The sequence below is a fragment of the Oncorhynchus kisutch genome, linkage group LG28, assembly GCF_002021735.2.
Source record: "Oncorhynchus kisutch isolate 150728-3 linkage group LG28, Okis_V2, whole genome shotgun sequence".
Lineage (NCBI taxonomy): Eukaryota > Metazoa > Chordata > Actinopteri > Salmoniformes > Salmonidae > Oncorhynchus > Oncorhynchus kisutch.
In genome coordinates this window covers 25,875,547-25,894,505 of record NC_034201.2, presented here as the reverse complement: position 1 = coordinate 25,894,505, position 18,959 = coordinate 25,875,547, and the positions used below count along the sequence as shown (strand labels likewise).

General features: G+C 41.4%; 2 protein-coding genes across 6 annotated transcripts in view; one reads left to right on the top strand and one right to left on the bottom strand.

Moving 5' to 3' along the window:
• Nucleotides 1-6,755: 6,755 nt before the first annotated feature.
• Nucleotides 6,756-12,842, bottom strand: pex12 (peroxisomal biogenesis factor 12). 2 transcript variants are annotated; one of them, XM_020464863.2, is made up of 4 exons: nt 12,326-12,842; nt 12,004-12,188; nt 10,956-11,494; nt 6,756-9,872 (listed from the first exon to the last, which is right to left on the bottom strand). In XM_020464863.2, exons 2-4 carry the CDS (start codon nt 12,124-12,126, stop codon nt 9,482-9,484), a joined length of 1,053 nt encoding a protein of 350 aa, XP_020320452.1. In that variant the 5' UTR covers nt 12,127-12,188; nt 12,326-12,842; the 3' UTR covers nt 6,756-9,481. The 2 variants fall into 2 exon arrangements, with proteins under 2 accessions (XP_020320452.1, XP_020320453.1); XM_020464864.2 differs by having other exon boundaries at nt 12,004-12,198; nt 12,326-12,479.
• LOC109873239 (AP-2 complex subunit beta-like) overlaps nt 12,466-18,959 on the top strand; it is an 81,483-nt gene continuing 74,989 nt past the window's right edge. Inside the window, exons 1-7 of one of the 4 annotated variants that reach the window (XM_020464859.2) lie at nt 12,466-12,616; nt 13,252-13,306; nt 13,615-13,720; nt 14,033-14,168; nt 14,293-14,538; nt 14,803-14,993; nt 15,293-15,514. In XM_020464859.2, the coding sequence (XP_020320448.1) occupies nt 13,270-13,306; nt 13,615-13,720; nt 14,033-14,168; nt 14,293-14,538; nt 14,803-14,993; nt 15,293-15,514 (938 nt within the window). In that variant the 5' untranslated portion in view covers nt 12,466-12,616; nt 13,252-13,269. Of the gene's footprint in view, nt 12,617-12,870; nt 13,139-13,251; nt 13,307-13,614; nt 13,721-14,032; nt 14,169-14,292; nt 14,539-14,802; nt 14,994-15,292; nt 15,515-18,959 lie in introns of those variants that run through there. The other 3 variants (XM_020464862.2, XM_020464861.2, XR_004205931.1) reach the window with 3 other exon arrangements.

The window sequence follows — 18,959 nt, the reverse complement described above, 5'->3', positions numbered from 1 at the left end:
GCATTGGTGGCAAATCTGATGGCCGAATTGTAAAGAACATCTTGCCACTCGAGAGCACCCTTACCTGCCGATCTATAGATGATGTCTCCGTAATCTAGCGTGGCTTGGATGGTTATCTGAATCAGGGTTAGTTTGGCAGCTGGGGTGAAAGGAGTGATTATGATACAGGAAACCAAGTCTAGATTTAACTTTAGCTTGCAGCTTTGATATGTGCTGAGAGGACAGTGTACCGTCTAGCCATACTCCCAAGTACTTATATGAGGTGACTACCTCAAGCTCTAAACCCTCAGAGGTAGTAATCACATCTGTGGGGAGAGGGGCATTCTTCTTATCAAACCACATGACCTATGTTTTGGAGGTGTTCAGAACAAGGTTAAGGGTAGAGAAAGCTACATACCAAAAGCTTTGGCCAAGTCAATAAAAATAGCAGCACAACATGGCTTAGAATCTAGGGCAATGGTGACGACATTGAGGACCTTTTTAAGGTTGCAGTGACACATCCATAACCTGAGCGGAAACCAGATTGCATACCAGAGAGAATACTATAGACATCAAGAAAGCCAGTCAGTTGATTGACAAGTTTTTCCAACACTTCTGATAAACGGGGCAAAATAGAAATAGGCCAAGATCTCCCCCTTTTAAATAAAGTACAAACCGTGGCTACCTTCCCAGAAAGGAGAGAGGCTTGGCGATGATAGGGGCAGCAACCTTGAAGAAGAAAGGGTTTAAACCATCTGAAACAGATGTTTTTTGGGGGTCAAGTTTCAGAAGGTCCTTTAGCACCTCGGACTCAGTGACAGCCTGCAAGGAGAAACTTTGTAGCGGGGCAGGGGAAAAAGAGGGAGAAACATTGGGGATAGTCACATTAGAAGGGGTGGGAGATGAGGAAATGTCGGCCGGGCAAAGAGGCATGGTGAGACAAATAGGAATCCTGGCTTAATGAAGTGGTGATTAAAGAGCTCAGCCATGTGCTTCTTTACAGTAACATCAACATTAATGGACATGGGCAGCTGTGAGGAGGAGGGTTTATTCTCCAGGTCTTTAACTGTTTTCCAGAACTTCTTGGGGTTAGACCCACAGAGAGATTAATGTTCAAATAAAATACTACCTGCCCACGCAGCAAATTAATATTGTAGTTACAATTCATATGCTCAGCAAAGTATAGTTTAGTGAACTCACATTGGCTTATATAACGAGACAGCATAAACATTTACAAATAGAATTGCTACATGAAATGCCTATCCACTTTTATATCCATTATATTTTCTTTACTATGACATTGGCAAGCTCAAAACATATGGGATTACGTGCCAAGAATAGCACAGTGCTTGCTTCTGTTCTATTCCAAACAGTGACATTTTTATACTTGTGTATGATCATATTTACTATAGGATTCTTGCAGCAGAGAGGGTGCTGTTATCTTCACCATTACTTTTCATGGAACAGTGTCGACTAGGATTAAAATGAGTGTTGCTAAATATATTGTATATGCAATGAGCCAGGTATTGCTCAAAACACTTATTGAATATTTGAAGTCTTCAAGGTTTATTGGTTGGTTTGAGTGATAAGCAATGTATGAGGAATGTAAAATAGTCAACCGTTCCATTCTCTTAAATAAATACGATTTATGTCTCTGCTTGAAGGAAAGAATGGTTAGAAATTAAGATATTTTTGTTGGAATGTTTTCTGACTAAGAATCTCCTTTTTTCACTGTGGTGGGAAAAGACAAAAGTGCACTTGTAGCCCTGAAGTTTGTTTTGAATGTCTCTGGGTCGATACTATAAAATTAGCTTTGTGTGTCAGGTGTCTGCAATTCTTCAATCTTATCAATTAACATCTTAGTTTGTTGATGTTTCCATGCCCTAATATCTGCTTACTTGTCTGTATTATGAGCTGATTATACACTGCTCAAAAAAATAAAGGGAACACTAAAATAACACATCCTAGATCAGAATGAATGAAATATTCTTATTAAATACTTTTTTCTATACATAGTTGAATGTGGTGACAACAAAATCACACAAAAATCATCAATGGAAATCAAATTTATCAACCCATGGAGGTCTGGATTTGGAGTCACACTCAAAATCAAAGTGGAAAACCACACTACAGGCTGATCCAACTTTGATGTAATGTCCTTAAAACAAGTCAAAATGAGGCTCAGTAGTGTGTATGACCTCCCTACAACGCCTGGGCATGCTCCTGATGAGTTGGCGGATGGTCACATTAGAAGGGGTGGGAGATGAGGAAATGTCGGCCGGGCAAAGAGGCATGGTGAGACAAATAGGAATCCTGGCTTAATGAAGTGGTGATTAAAGAGCTCAGCCATGTGCTTCTTTACAGTAACATCAACATTAATGGACATGGGCAGCTGTGAGGAGGAGGGTTTATTCTCCAGGTCTTTAACTGTTTTCCAGAACTTCTTGGGGTTAGACCCACAGAGAGATTAATGTTCAAATAAAATACTACCTGCCCACGCAGCAAATTAATATTGTAGTTACAATTCATATGCTCAGCAAAGTATAGTTTAGTGAACTCACATTGGCTTATATAACGAGACAGCATAAACATTTACAAATAGAATTGCTACATGAAATGCCTATCCACTTTTATATCCATTATATTTTCTTTACTATGACATTGGCAAGCTCAAAACATATGGGATTACGTGCCAAGAATAGCACAGTGCTTGCTTCTGTTCTATTCCAAACAGTGACATTTTTATACTTGTGTATGATCATATTTACTATAGGATTCTTGCAGCAGAGAGGGTGCTGTTATCTTCACCATTACTTTTCATGGAACAGTGTCGACTAGGATTAAAATGAGTGTTGCTAAATATATTGTATATGCAATGAGCCAGGTATTGCTCAAAACACTTATTGAATATTTGAAGTCTTCAAGGTTTATTGGTTGGTTTGAGTGATAAGCAATGTATGAGGAATGTAAAATAGTCAACCGTTCCATTCTCTTAAATAAATACGATTTATGTCTCTGCTTGAAGGAAAGAATGGTTAGAAATTAAGATATTTTTGTTGGAATGTTTTCTGACTAAGAATCTCCTTTTTTCACTGTGGTGGGAAAAGACAAAAGTGCACTTGTAGCCCTGAAGTTTGTTTTGAATGTCTCTGGGTCGATACTATAAAATTAGCTTTGTGTGTCAGGTGTCTGCAATTCTTCAATCTTATCAATTAACATCTTAGTTTGTTGATGTTTCCATGCCCTAATATCTGCTTACTTGTCTGTATTATGAGCTGATTATACACTGCTCAAAAAAATAAAGGGAACACTAAAATAACACATCCTAGATCAGAATGAATGAAATATTCTTATTAAATACTTTTTTCTATACATAGTTGAATGTGGTGACAACAAAATCACACAAAAATCATCAATGGAAATCAAATTTATCAACCCATGGAGGTCTGGATTTGGAGTCACACTCAAAATCAAAGTGGAAAACCACACTACAGGCTGATCCAACTTTGATGTAATGTCCTTAAAACAAGTCAAAATGAGGCTCAGTAGTGTGTATGACCTCCCTACAACGCCTGGGCATGCTCCTGATGAGTTGGCGGATGGTCTCCTGAGGGATCTCCTCCCAGACCTGGACTAAAGGATCCGCCAACTCCTGGACAGTCTGTGGTGCAACGTGGCGTTGGTGGATGGAGCGAGACATGATGTCCCAGATGTGCTCAATTGGATTCAGGTCTGGGGAACGGGTGGGCCAGTCCATAGCATCAATGCCTTCCTCTTGCAGGAACTGCTGACACACTCCAGCCACATGAGGTCTAGCATTGTCTTGCAGTAGGAGGAACCCAGGGCCAACCACACCAGCATATGGTCTCACAAGGGGTCTGAGGATCTCATCTCGGTACCTAATGGCAGTCAGGCTACCTCTGGCGAGCACATGGGAGGGCTGTGCGGCCCCCCGAAGAAATGCCACCCCACACTATGACTGACCCACCGCCAAACCGGTCATGGTGGAGGATGTTGCAGGCAGCAGAACGTTCTCCATGGCGTCTCCAGACTGTCACGTCTGTCACGTGCTCAGTGTGAACCTGCTTTCATCTGTGAAGAGCACAGGGCGCCAGTGGCGAATTTGCCAATCTTGGTGTTCTCTGGCAAATGCCAAACGTCGTGCACGGTGTTGGGCTGTAAGCACAACCCCCACCTGTGGACGTCGGGCCCTCATACCACCCTCATGGAGTCTGTTTCTGACCGTTTGAGCAGACACATGCACATTTGTGGCCTGCTGGAGGTCATTTTGCAGGGCTCTGGCAGTGCTCCTCCTTACACAAAGGCGGAGGTAGCGGTCCTGCTGCTGGGTTGTTGCCCTCCTACGGCCTCCTCCACGTCTCCTGATGTACTGTGGCCTTTGTCTTTTTATGGTAGCGCCTCCATGCTCTGGACACTACGCTGACAGACACAGCAAACCTTCTTGCCACATCTCGCATCGATGTGCCATTCTGGATGAGCTGCACTACCTGAGCCACTTGTGTGGGTTGTAGACTCCGTCTCATGAGTGAAAGCACCGCCAGCATTCAAAAGTGACCGAAACATCAGCCAGGAAGCATAGGAACTGAGAAGTGGTCTGTGGTCCCCACCTGCAGAACCACTCCTTTATTGGGGTTGTCTTGCTAAATGCCTATAATTTCCACCTGTTGTCTATTCCATTTGCACAACAGCATGTGACATTTATTGTCAATCAGTGTTGCTTCTTAAGTGGACAGTTTGATTTCACAGAAGTGTGATTGACTTGGAGTTACATTGTGTTGTTTAAGTGTTCCCTTTGTTTTTGAGCAGTGTATATTGTGAAGACCTAGGCTATGTTTACACAGCCACCATAATAACCGAAATCTAATTTTATTTTCTGTCCACACTGTTTTACCTGTGAACCATGTCAGATTTGTGCATTCATACTGCTGTAGTCCTTGAAGTAGCGCACGGAGGATCAGGTTTGTATCAGGATTCAGATCCACATATGGAGGCCTGTTTACATAAGGAGCCCAAATCTCACAGTCAAGGTGGGATAAATTGGTAGTTAAATCAGATGCCATGTGCTTTTTTTTGCTGTTTACAGATTGGGGAAAAGATCAGAGGTATAAGATTTTCTAAATAATTGGCAATATATCAGAATTAGCTGCCTGTGTAAACCCAGCACTAGTTTACAAGTTATACAGATGAGCCAATTCCCAGATCCTTCAAGTTAAGACAGGCCATGCCCATTTGATACATGGGCTGCTCATTTACTAAGGGTTACACTTGCATGTCTCAAGAGGGCCAGATGGTACACACCTGTGATATACACTACTGGTGAAAAGTTTTAGAACACCTACTCATTCAAGCGTCTTTCTTCATTTTTACTATTTTTCTACATTGTAGAATAATAGTGAAGACATCAAAACTATGAAATAATACATGGAATCATGTAGTAACCCAAAAACTGTTAAAGAAATGTAATATATTTTATATTTGAGATTCTGCAAATAGCCACCCTTTGCCTTGACAGCTTTGCACACTCTTGGCATTCTCTCAACCAGCTTCATGAGGGAGTCACCTGGCATGCATTTCAATTAACAGGTGTGCCTTGTTAATTTGTGGGATTTCCTTCCTTCTTAATGTGTTTGAGCCAATCAGTTATGCTGTGACAAGGTAGGGGGGTATACAGAAGATAGTTCTACTTGGTAAAAGACCAAGTCCATATTATGGAAAGAACTGCTCAAATAAGCAAAGAGAAATGAGTCCATTATTACTTTAGAACATGAAGGTCAGTCAAATCTGGAACATTTCAAGAACTTCAAAGTTTCTTTAAGTGCAGTCCCAAAAAACATCAAGCGCTATGATGAAACTGGCTCTCATGAGGACCATCACAGGAATGGAAGACCCAGAGTTACCTCTGCTGTAGAGGATAAGTTCATTAGAATTACCAGCCTCAGAAATTGCAGGCCAAATAAATGCTTCACAGAGTTAAAGTAAAAGTGACATTTCAACATCAACTGTTCAGTGGAGACCGTGAATCAGGCCTTCATGGTCAAATTGCTGCAAAGAAACCACTACTAAAGGACACCAATAAGACGAGACTTGCTTGGGCCAAGAAACACGAGCAATGGACATTAGACTGGTGGAATTTGGCCATTGGTCTAGAGTCCAAATTTGAGATTTTTGGTTCCAACCGCCGTGTCATTGTGAGACGCGGTGTGGGTGAAAGGATGATCACTGCATGTGTATTTCCCACTGTGAAGCATGGAGGAGGAGGTGTGATGGTGCTTTGCTGGTGACACTGTGACTCATTTAGAATTCAAGGCACACTTAAACAGCATTCTGCAGCTATACGCCATCCCATCTGGTTTGGGATTAGTGGGATTATCATTTGTTTTTCAACAGGACAATGACCCAAAACACACCTCAAGGCTGTGTAAGGGCTATTTGACCAAGAAGGAGAGTGATAGAGTGCTGCAGTGATGGACCTCAACCAAATTGAGATGATTTGGGATGAGTCGGACCGCAGGGTGAAGGAAAAGCAGCCAACAAATGCTCAGCATATGTGGGTACTCCTTCAAGACTGTGGGAAACGCATTCCAAGTGAAGCTGGTTGAGAGAATGCCAAGAGTGTGCAAAGCTGTCATCAAGGCAAAGGGTGGCTAATTGAAGTAGGGCACATGACATGACACTTTATACAGTTGTTCACACGTATCTGCTCTCTCATTGGCTAGAATGGTCCCACCTGATCTTGACTCCTCCCGACTGCCTTCCATTTTTGAAGACATTTATTTTCATAGAGGCCACTTGAGTATCTGGTCAATATAATGGATAATCTGTGTGATGGGCTACATTCTCCTTAAAATTGTTACAATAGGGATTGTGATTGTCCACTCCTGGTTGTTAAATTAAACAACATTTACAGCTGTTTAATCATTGCACTAATTTGTCAAGTGATGAATTGTCTCAAATGATAGCCAATAGAACACCCCAAGCACACATGGAGATTACCTAGCTAATCAAGTTACTTTAATCTTACTACAGGAAGGACAACGCTCCAACCCACTATTTCTTGTAGTTTATCACAAAGTCTTTGTAGTAGCAATGGGGAGGAGACTAACTGGGTGTTTTTATTTTGACAAAGCTGCCAGTAGGTCTTGCTTCAACAATGGACAAGTGGTTAGATGTTTATCTTGTAAAATGTGTATGCTGCTAGTTAAATATGCTAAAAAGTGCAAATGAAAATTAACTAATTGCAAAGTCAGGCAATCCAGCTCATAAAGTTATACATATATCATTAGGAGCTACATAATTACATTTTTGGTGAGTTTGGACATTTACAAGCGAATGTGAACGAGACATTGTGAAAAATAACAGTTTTGAGGCATACTTGTCTGAAGGAAGAAAGGTACTGGCTCTGAAGCAGCATGCCTACAACCTGTGTCGAGTCTGGATTCGCTAGGGCAACGGGCCTGCCTGCTGTGCTCGAAGAAGATTGGGGAGGAGCAGAAGGGACGAAAACACAAGGAAATCAAAAGATAGCAGTGGCAGATGTACCGATAACTCATCCAAAGGAATTTGACTGATAAAGCACGACAAAGTTTACACAATATGATGCCCCGTCACCTTAGAGTCATTTACTTAGATAACTAGCAAGTTAAACTTAGGGGTCACGTTAACGCAGAAAAAATATAAAATGCATACGAAGTCTCTTACTTCGTTTTGTAAACGCAGATCTAAAATGCTTCTTATTGTAATTTCTGCATCAGACTCATTTTGTGCTTCAGTTGCACTTCTCCACTCGGATGAGAATTCAGGAATGGGCATTCAATCAACAGACGGTACTCTGACAATATGCAGCTACTTTTCTCGGTGTAGCTAGCCTACTTTTCTCAGGTAAAATGCAAGATGAACTTGAAGCAAAACATTAGGAAATGTAGCTGGCTACATTCTTTCTATGATTAAACATTGGAAATATGATGGCCATGCATCATCTTTTCAAAAAAGACCTTGCTTTTTCATTGTAAGCTAATTTACTTGTGGCTGCCAGACAAATAGCTTTGTACTTCTGTTGTCATCTAATGAAAATGAATATATTTTCTGCCAAATGTGTTGCACTAATGTATTTTCTGTGTTGGAAAACTATAGTTGCATGTCCGTGATCACTCGAAGCAAAAAACAATTAGGAAATAAAGCAGATCGTGTTAATTTCACCTGTCACATTATTTTACAAGTTGACTGCAAGTATTTACTTAAAGTAGTTACAAATATTAACATTTATTGAACAACCTAAAATAGTGTCAACGTTATTGGCAATAGTGAAAAACCATCCCGTGGCTATTTCCAAATACCCCTGTATAGCCCAAGCCTATTGGATGCACTGCCAAACTCTCCAAAATTATGTTGGATGCAGTTTATGGTAGAGAAATGAACATTCAATTCTCTGGCAACAGCTCTGGTGGACATTTTTGCAGTCAGCACGCCAATTGCACGTTCCCTCAAAACTTCAGACATCTGTGGCATTGTTTTGTGTTGCAAAACTGTACATTTTAGAGTGGCCTTTTAATGTCCCCTACACAAGATACACCTGTGTAAATGTTATGCTGTTTTATCAACTTGATATACCACACCGATCAGGTAGATGGATTATCTTGGCAAAGGAGAAACGCTCACTAACAGGGATATAAACAAATGTGTGCACCAAATTTGAGAGAAATAAGCTTTTTGTGCATATGAAACATTTCTGGGATCATTTGTTTCAGCTCATGAACCATGGGACCAACACTTTACACATTGGGCTTATTTTTGGTTCTGCCTGCCCGCAGTAATCTTCTCTGAGAGATTCAAGGAGCTATAATCATTAACATAGATGGAAAGCATTGAATATTTAAATTCATGCACTTAAAAATTAATTGTAACTTTCCCCCAAAAACATTTAACTCCCACATCATATGAAGAAATGCATCTACCTGATTTAGGGGACACATGAACAGTTGGTGTTAAATAGTGTGTGAACAAAATTAAAATGTATAAATTGATGGTTAAGATTACAGGATGCCAATGTAATATTTTTTCATATTCTGTGCCAGTTAAAGCATAGTTCAGATTCCATTCGATCTGTGGACTATACTTTAATGGCTAGCTCAGAATGAGCTTTCCAAAAGTTGTTTATATATTAGAGAGATCAGTCCTTTCGGGAGCCCACATAATTTATTGATAATTCCCATCATTGGATGTTTCAGTAGTTGGGTTTCCCAAGGGACTCCATAGGCCAGCATAGCTGACCTAAGTTGTAAATATAGAAAAAAGGGAGTTGATATTGAGAAAAATATCTGCACTGGGCATTTAAACTATTATGACGGCTAGGGATATGTTAGTGCTTTAAATTATTTACAAGTGGTCAAAAGGGATATAGTCAACTAACAAATCAATTACAGTATAAATTGTCATTGTGACATGATTGTCCAAGTCCTTCATTGGAATGGAAATAAGATTCTCTCTAGCTCTCTGGTGAGTAAATCTTGATGAGATGCTGAAGTTCAGTGGGGTACCCAGTCATCGGACACCTCTGGTTGGCTTTGATGTAGACATAAATACAGCGGTAACAGAAGACAAACCCAGAGGTGGAGAGGACGGTATCATTGGTGCGGATCTTGCAGCAGAGTGGACATGCTTTGCTGTGTCTGGTCAGTGGTTCTTGGTTCTGGAGGTGGATGGGAGGGGGTGGTGTGGGGAGGGAGGTCAGGGTCTTGATGGTGTTCTGGTTCTCTGAGGAGTACCACCACTCGAGGAACTGCAGGAAAAACACTCCCAAGGAAAGACTAGTGGAGAGGGACAGAGCCACACCCCCCACCACTGTCGACGTCAGCCTCCGCAGCCTCTCTCCAACACTGGGAAGAAATAACAACTTAGAGGGAAGTATGCTTATAGGCTAAATGCTTTTAAAAGTGATTACATTTCTTATGGCTGGGGGCAGTATTGAGTAGCTTGGATGAATAAGGTACCCAGAGTAAACTGCCTGCTACTCAGGCCCAGTTGCTAATATATGCATATTATTAGTATTAGATTTGGATAGAAAACACTCAGAAGTTTCTAAAACTGTTTGAATGGTGTATGCGAGTATAACAGAACTCATATGGCAGGCAAAAACCTGATAAAAAAATCCAACCAGGAAGTGGGAAATCTGAGGTTTGTAGTTTTTCAAGTCATTGCCTATCGAATATACAGTGTCTATGGGGTCATATTGCACTCCCTAAGGCTTCCACTAGATGTCAATAGTCTTTAGAACCTTGTTTGAGGCTTCTACTATGAAGGAGGGGGGGAATGAGAGCTGATTGAGTCAGGTGTCTGCCAGAGTGCCATGAGCTGATCACGCGCACTCACGTGAGAGTTCGCTGTGTTCCATCGCATTTCTACAGACAAAGGAATTCTCCGGTTGAAACATTATTGAAGATTTATGGTAAAAACATCATAAAGATTGATGCTATACTTCGTTTGACATGTTTCTACGAACTGTAATATAACATTTAGTCTGAACTTTCGCCTGGACTTTCCTGCGCCTCGTGAGTTTGGATTGTGTAATAAACGTGCAAACAAAAAGGAGGTATTTGGACATAAATGGACTTTATCGAACAAATCCAACATTTATTGTGGAACTGGGATTCCTGGGAGTGCATTCTGATGAAGATCAAAGGCAAGTGAATATTTATAATGCTATTTCTGACTTCTGTTGACTCCACAACATGGCGGATAGCTGTATGGCTTGTTTTGTTGTCTGAGCGCTATACTCAGATTAAGTTTCTTTAAAATGGTGTAAAATCCTTCTATGTTTAAGGAATTTTAATTATGATTTCTGTTTTGAATTTGGCACCCTGCACTTTCACTGGCTGTCATATCGATCCCGTTAGCCATAAGAAGTTAAACTCTTTGAACTCAGGGTCCCTTGAGACAGGATATAGCAATTTCATTCTTACCTTGAGCCGATGGTCCTGGAAGGCGAGGCTGGTTTGAGGTCCATATTTGTGATGTCATGTCCTGTGAGGTGAGCCAGCCTGACACCTGCCAGCCACAGAAATGGTGAGTGGGTCTTGGCTCGGCCAAACACATACAACAGCTGCTGGCAGAACACCCAGCTGTCCCAGCCCACGCTGACATAGGGGTAGGCTGCCAGGAAGGCCCTGTACATCCTTTGCAAGGGCGTCTGTGGCAGGCGGATGGAAAAATCGTCCTCATCCCTCTGCTTGGCCAGTACCTGTTCCAGCTTGGCCCTCAAGTAAGGAACGAGGGCAAGCAGGATCAGCGAGCACCAGTGGTGTTTCCCACGCAGACCATGGTGAGCTGGCCGCTCGCGACCAGAAGCAGCCACGCGCTTTAGGCTGTAAAAGTTCTCAGAGAATGAGGCGCTAGTCCGTGACAGAAAATGGTGCTGAAGCAATACATCGAGAACACCGTGAATCTCGTCAAATCTCCGCCAGACGAATCCGTAGCGAGAGGGGTTAGACTCAGCCAGAACCTGAGGTAATAGTTGAGAGAAGGAACTTGCATTATATCAAACTTGAATCACACAGCAAAGTCAGTATATGGACACCACATTTTAAGAAGGCCATACAAGGTTGAATACAAACTATTTAACACATCAAGTGATCCAACATCATAATGCTATTTATGTAGTTTAGACGGATACCTTGATGGGCCAACGTTCTCCTGCACAAATATGAGCATGTGTGCAGGATTTTGTTCCAGCCGTTTCAAATAATCAACCGTTGTTGGATAAACATGGTTTATATAGTTTCTCCCTGGAGTGTATTTATTACGTATTACTTTGGAAACAGTTAAGAAGGAAACGGGGAAGGACCTACCTGAATGTGTCCAATAGAAACACGTTAGTTGCGAAAAGTTTACCGTTTGGAGTAAACTGATTCTGTTGCAAAACGAAAAGTTATGCAACAGACTCGGCGTAATAAATACACACCAGGTGTCTGTAGATGTAGCAAAAATGACATGGGTGAGAAAATGTCGAACCTTCACTGCGTGTCGCAAGGCGGGTCTGACTGCACCCATCAGGGAGTCCTGTGCCAAGACCTCGAATATTGACGGTCTGTCATCTGCAGCTGCAGCTGTCAAATGTGCACCACGTTCTGCCATGGCTGGTGACTTCAAACACGTTTGGCAAAAGGATCAATTACCTAAATAGCTAGCCAAGTTGGCTAAAAGAGACTGCGAGTTAAGTTAGTTAGCTTGCTTAGTAGTACCACTTAATACTGCACAAGTTCAACAAATATAAATAGCTAGCTACATCAATTTCCACGGATGAAAATAGGACAGACTAATCAAAGACGCATACCTAGCTACCCTCATGTATTTAATTCAAACGTTACAAGCTGGTTTTCGTGTTTCTTTGAACTACTCCTTTCCCCTCTGTAAAGATAGTCCGGCTATTTCCGGTGGAAATGAACTCCGGTGTTACGCCTTTCTGTCTCCGACGCCTTTCACTCATTTTGTTTTTTTCGGGAGTGCAGTCTTTCCACGGCTAGCTATCCCTTTGCTGTAATCAAGGAGGAAAAACCTTTCAAATTGTGGAATAACGTCACTCACCCTAGCGACCTATTTTCTTATTGAAATTACCTAAAAACAAGTCTGTACCTTTCCATTTATAATTGAGCTTTTTTACGTTAATTCAATTCAATGGGCTTTACGTTAATGCTAACTACCTATCTGAAAGTACCGAGGCCTCACATCCATAGCCAGCTAATGATATAGTCTAGAATGACAGATATTTCCCCTTCTCCACTGGTGTTAAAATAATGGGGTCAACTTGGCTCTGTTGTTAGTTTAAGCTTGTTGAATTTATAATAGCTAGTCTATTGACCAACCTGTTTTTTCTCTGTATTATAAAAGGCAGTAAACTGCCTTCCTAACTAGATAGGTAGTTAACGTTAGCCGGTGAAAGTGATGCTGATTGCTGCTGTCGTGACGTCCAGCTGTTGTCTGTCATTGAATGCTGTAATATTTGTGCTTTGGTTGTAATGTCTCATTCAACTGTATAAAACATATTTAGAAGCCAAGATTATATATAACTGTAATTATTACCAATGTGTCGTCGTAGCCTCTGGGCCAGGGGTGTCACGTCGAACACGCGTAGGGGTCCAGTCCGCAGGTGGTTTGAGTAAAAAACAAACAACGTTTTAGTTGTAATTTTTTTTTTACCACTACATTACTTAGGCCTGTTATGTGTCCTGTCCTCTAATGCTGGATATTTCCCTGTAACAGATTTGAAGAACATCTACAATGACTGACTCAAAATATTTTACAACAAATAAAAAAGGTGAGTCTTAAAACGATTCTTGGTATTGTCTTCTTCCATGACACATCACCCCCTTGATCAAGAGTGCACAACTATCATTAGGTTGGTGTGGATAATATTAAACAGTGCAACATAACTCTTGAGGGAAATATATTGTCTCCTACTCTCCTTTCCTCACAAACACAGAATGTATGAAATTACCACTAAAGGCTGAACTGTTCATGATAAAATTGACAACTGAACTGACAGCTCAACCAGTGTTGCTGGATGAGAGCATTATTCTGTTTTCACACTGGACTGTCACTAACGTTGCATGTATCCTGTTACAGGGGAGATCTTTGAGCTGAAGGCAGAGCTGAACAATGAGAAGAAAGAGAAGAGGAAGGAGGCAGTGAAGAAGGTCATTGCAGCTATGACTGTGGGCAAGGATGTCAGGTACAGTACACCTGATTGCATACTTTGACAGTTCTGTGTGTTGACCTATACATCCCACTGACATTGCCTAATGACTTCTGCTCTCCAAAAATTGTTCAGCAATTACTTTTACTTTAATGTAAAAGAGACTGCCTACTTGGCTATAGTTAGCAAGTTATCTCTGATAATCTCTATTATTAAAGAGAGATCAAAATATTTTAATGAAACATGTTCTGACTTGATATGTAGAGTTATAATTGCCTCCCTGTCAAAAATATTGTGCGTTATAGTGATGAGAAAACATTGGTGATGTCCTATCCCTCTGTTCTTTAGCTCTCTCTTCCCAGATGTGGTGAACTGCATGCAGACTGACAACCTGGAGCTGAAAAAGCTGGTCTACCTGTACCTGATGAACTACGCCAAGAGCCAGCCCGACATGGCCATCATGGCTGTCAACAGCTTTGTCAAGGCAAGGCCTTTTATTTTTTTATACATGGTTTTCCACGTACATTGGCTTTTAACAAATTACACAGCCTAGCCCTTACAATACTGCACTTCCCTACCCATAGATATCTTACCTCTCTCTCCCTCAGGACTGTGAGGACCCTAACCCCCTGATCCGTGCCCTGGCTGTGCGCACCATGGGCTGCATCCGCGTGGACAAGATTACAGAGTACCTGTGTGAGCCGCTGAGAAAGTGTCTGAAGGACGAGGACCCATACGTAAGAAAGACAGCAGCAGTGTGCGTGGCAAAGCTCCACGACATCAACGCCCAGATGGTGGAGGACCAGGGTTTCCTGGACTCCCTCAGGGATCTCATTGCCGACTCCAACCCCATGGTAGGTTTGGCTGGCACTAGGACCCTAGGCACAGCCAAGACTATGTACATTTTCAGACTTTTTAAAAACTTATACACGTCCTTCTGGGGCCTGGGGTAATTTAAAAACAGCCTGTAAGGGTGTTTTTCCAAGACCTGTTTCAACAGAGTTAGTCATGATTCAAACTTTTTCCCCTATGAAAGGCTTTGCTCTACCATGCTAGACAAGACAAGACAGAGTACATCATGTTTTCCTAATCACTGGCCACTGTGTCTGAACCTCCAGGTGGTGGCCAACGCGGTGGCAGCTCTGTCTGAGATTAGTGAGTCCCACCCCAACAGCAACCTGCTGGACCTCAACCCACAGAACATCAACAAGCTGCTGACAGCCCTCAATGAGTGCACAGAGTGGGGCCAGATCTTCATCCTGGACTGCCTGTCCAACTACAACCCCAAAGACGAGCGCGAGGCCCAGAGGTACGTTCAGTTATCATTCTGAAGACTTTTAGGATTTTCTATTTTTTTCATAGAAACTAAACTTAATGCTGACTTAGTTGTCAGAGAAACATATTTGCAATACACATCCAAGTTTGATTAATTTTTATGTGAGAACTTTTGAATGTTAGTTGCTGGGTGTTGTGATAAATCTCCACAATAATTCCTGCGGACTAAAACTTTACCAGCTGCTGCGTTTGTGCATACATTCACCTATTTTGATGTTGTCAACTTTTAATGACTTTGTAATAAACATGTCTGTCCTCCTCTTTCTCTCCCAGCATCTGCGAGCGGGTCACGCCCCGTCTCTCCCACGCCAACTCGGCGGTGGTGCTGTCGGCTGTCAAGGTGCTGATGAAGTTCTTGGAACTGCTACCCAAGGAGTTGGACTACTACAACAGCCTGCTGAAGAAGCTGTCCCCCCCGCTGGTCACCCTTCTCTCTGGGGAGCCAGAGGTCCAGTATGTGGCCCTCAGGAATATCAACCTCATCGTCCAGAAAAGGTTAGGGGCCACTTGCTGATAAATACTTTATTGTAGGGCTGGGCGATTTTACGATTGCATCGTCTATCGACAATGTTTGACAGCCATCGTCTATGGTGACGACATCGTGATATCCAAACGATGTTGTAGCATATTTGAACTTCACTGCACCGCCGGAGTCTGGCAGCACACAACAGTGCAGAGAGCACATGGCAGGGCGACATGCCCAATGGCCCATTCCCTATTTGCCATATTTAGTATTTATTAGGATCCCCAATTAGCTGCTACCGAGGCAACGGTTACTCTTCCTGGGGTCCAAACAGGAAACAACACAACAAATCAAATACATAATATACATACATAGCACTACATTTACATCACAATTTAGCCATTCAGAAGGTGCTCCCATCCAGAACAACCCACAGCTAATGCATTCATCTTAAGATAGCCAGATGAGGCAACCACGTCACAGTCTTATCCCAACCACGTATAACATACATAATGCAATGCAAATACAATACAAAATGCATAGAAATGTCTGTCTCTTCACAATCCCTGTCTTGCCATGTTCTTTTATCTATTTTTTAAAAATCTGTTTTTATTGCTAGCTTGAGTTACCTGGGGTTGCAGAGAGTTCCATTTAGTCATGGCTCTATTTAATACTATGTGTTTCCCAGCCTCTGTTCTGGACCTGAGGACTGTGAAGAGACCTCTGGTTGCATGTCTTGTGTGATACAGATGAGTTGTCCAAGCTATGTGCCAACTGCTTGAACAGACAGCTTGGTACCTTCAAAACATCAACACCTCGCACAAAGACCAATAGTGATGCAGACAATCTCTCTTCAACTTTGAGCCAGAAGAGAATGACATGCATGTCATTGACATTAGCCCTCCGCGTACATTTAAGATTTAAGTGCAATACGTGCTGCTCTGTTTTGGACCAACTGCAATTTGTCTATGTCCTTCTTTGCCCCACCTGACCACACAACTGGACAGTAGTCCAGGTGAGACGAAACCAAGGCCTATAGGACCTGTCTGGTTGACTGAGATATCAAGAAAGTAGAGCAATGCCTTATCATGGACAGACCTCTTCCCATTTTAGTAACCATTGAGTCTATATGTTTTGACCATGACAGCAGGCTATCTAGGGTGACACCCAGAAGTTTAGTCTCTTCAACTTGCTCAATAGGCACATATTCAATAATGGATTCAGATGAGGTTTAGGGTTGAGCAAGTGATTTTCCCAAAATATTATGCTTTGAGTTTTCTTTTATATTTAGCACCAGCCTATTTCTAGTTACCCATTCTAAAACTGACTGGAGCGCTATGTTAAGGGTGTCAGTTATTTATTTTACTGTTTCAGCCGGCCTGTACTCTGCTGAGTCATCAGTATACATAGACACACATGCTTTATTCAAGGTCAGTGGAAGCTCATTATACTTTAAATATGCAGACACAGATTAAAAGTAATACTTCTGACAGCCAACTCTCTAGCTCTGCTTACAACATCTGGACTCTCTAGCTCTGCCTACAACATCTGGATTTTCTAGCACTGCCTACAACATCTGGGCTTTCTAGCGCTGCCTACATCATCTGGGCTTTCTAGCGCTGCCTACATCATCTGGGCTTTCTAGCGCTGCCTACATCATCTGGGCTTTCTAGCGCTGCCTACAACATCTGGGCTTTCTAGCGCTGCCTACAACATCTGGGCTTTCTAGCGCTGCCTACAACATCTGGGCTTTCTAGCGCTGCCTACAACATCTGGACTTTCTAGCTCTGCTTACAACATCTGGACTTTCTAGCTCTGCTTACAACATCTGGGCTTTCTAGCGCTGCCTACAACATCTGGGCTTTCTAGCGCTGCCTACAACATCTGGGCTTTCTAGCGCTGCCTACAACATCTAGACTTTCTAGCGCTGCCTACAACATCTGGACTTTCTAGCTCTCCCTAAAACATCTGGACTTTCTAGCTCTGCTTACAACATCTGGACTTTCTAGCTCTGCTTACAACATCTGGACTTTTTAGCATTTCCAGAAAGCATGGATTATTGAGTCATTATTAGTTTTACACTTAAGACATGACTCTGCCTTTGTGCTGTAGAATTAGTAAATGTCTCTTGTATAGTAAATTCTACACGTTAGCGTCAATTTTTGTTAACTGTAATTTAATTAGTTATGCTCCAACTTTCCCTCCATCTTGTGCCAACATCAGTTCTTTTTAATCGTAAAAAAAAATTTCTAAGAGATTGTCAGTTGGATATGCTCTCTGCAATGTTTTGTATATCTTCCTTATCATATGAACATCACTTTCTGACCCATAAGATTCCCTAAATTTGCTCATCTTGTTAACAAACAAGTTTATAAAGTGGTTGGCATTATCAAAGGGTTTGGTTATGATGAAGGATGGAGCTGAGTTAGCGTTTCTGCCTAAAATGTAATTTAAGGTACTCCAGAGCCTACATTTTCAATACATATGTTGTAGTTAGACTGTTAACATAATGCAAGAGAACAATGTAGATTGTAGAAAGAGCAGCGAGCACCAAAGCAGCGCAAAATGTGAGATAGGGCCTAACATGTTTTTTTCCCCCTCTCTAATGTCGGGTGATCATAGGCATTTTGCAATGGACACTCACTCCGTTGTCTGGCTTATTGTTTTAATATCATAATTTCACTTTTTCTCCCCAATCCCCATTCAAATAGAATGTGACTTGTTGGCCTTATTTATTGCACACTATTTCATTATCAACTATCAAATGAATCTTTAGGCGTAACGGAGTTCCATCTCAGAAAGTTGTTTGCGAATAGCCTATATAAAAACATAGTATAGTAATAATGAGAGAGAGAACAAACAATTGCAATATAAACTAATCGAATAGGAAGTTGACCAAAGTGTAGGCAAAATAAATTGTGCTGTTGGAAACTTGCTACTTGCAAACCAAATAGCCAATAATAGGGCTACAGCCTACTTCAATAAAAGTTACAGTAGGCTAAATGTTGCTTTTACAAGTTACAAACTAATATTGTCAGCCTTTATTAATGTCCTTGAATTGTGCTACGGGCAATCGGGCATAAGCTCCCACATCAGCACGTTCAATAAGCAGAAACAAAAAATAAATGATGAGTCGGTGTGGGCCTCAATTTAGTTTGAATAGCTTACAAATTGTGAATTTATATAAAAGTCTAAAATAATCAAATAAATCAAATAATTATTTAGCCTATAACATTCTTTCTAATACCTGAATGAACATTGACTTAGGTTAAAAATTAATAGGCCTATTATCCTTAGGCCTTTTGCCTATCGAAATGTAAAAATTAGAAATATTCAAAACAAATGATTATTTATAATATTCTTTATTACACTTAATTTGTTTTTAACATTGGCATAGGCTAAAATATAATAGGCCTATTAGGATATGCCTTTTGTCTAACTGTACAAATCCTAAATATAGGCATACAAAAAAAGTAT

Coding starts and splice junctions, on each gene's coding strand:
- pex12 (XM_020464863.2), bottom strand. CDS start 12,126: ATGGCAGAACGTGGTGCACATTTGACAGCTGCAGCTGCAGATGACAGA. Junction 11,495..12,003: donor CCTTGCGACACGCAGTGAAG/GTTCGACATTTT, acceptor CTATTACCTCAG/GTTCTGGCTGAGTCTAACCC. Junction 9,873..10,955: donor TCCAGGACCATCGGCTCAAG/GTAAGAATGAAA, acceptor ATTTCTTCCCAG/TGTTGGAGAGAGGCTGCGGA.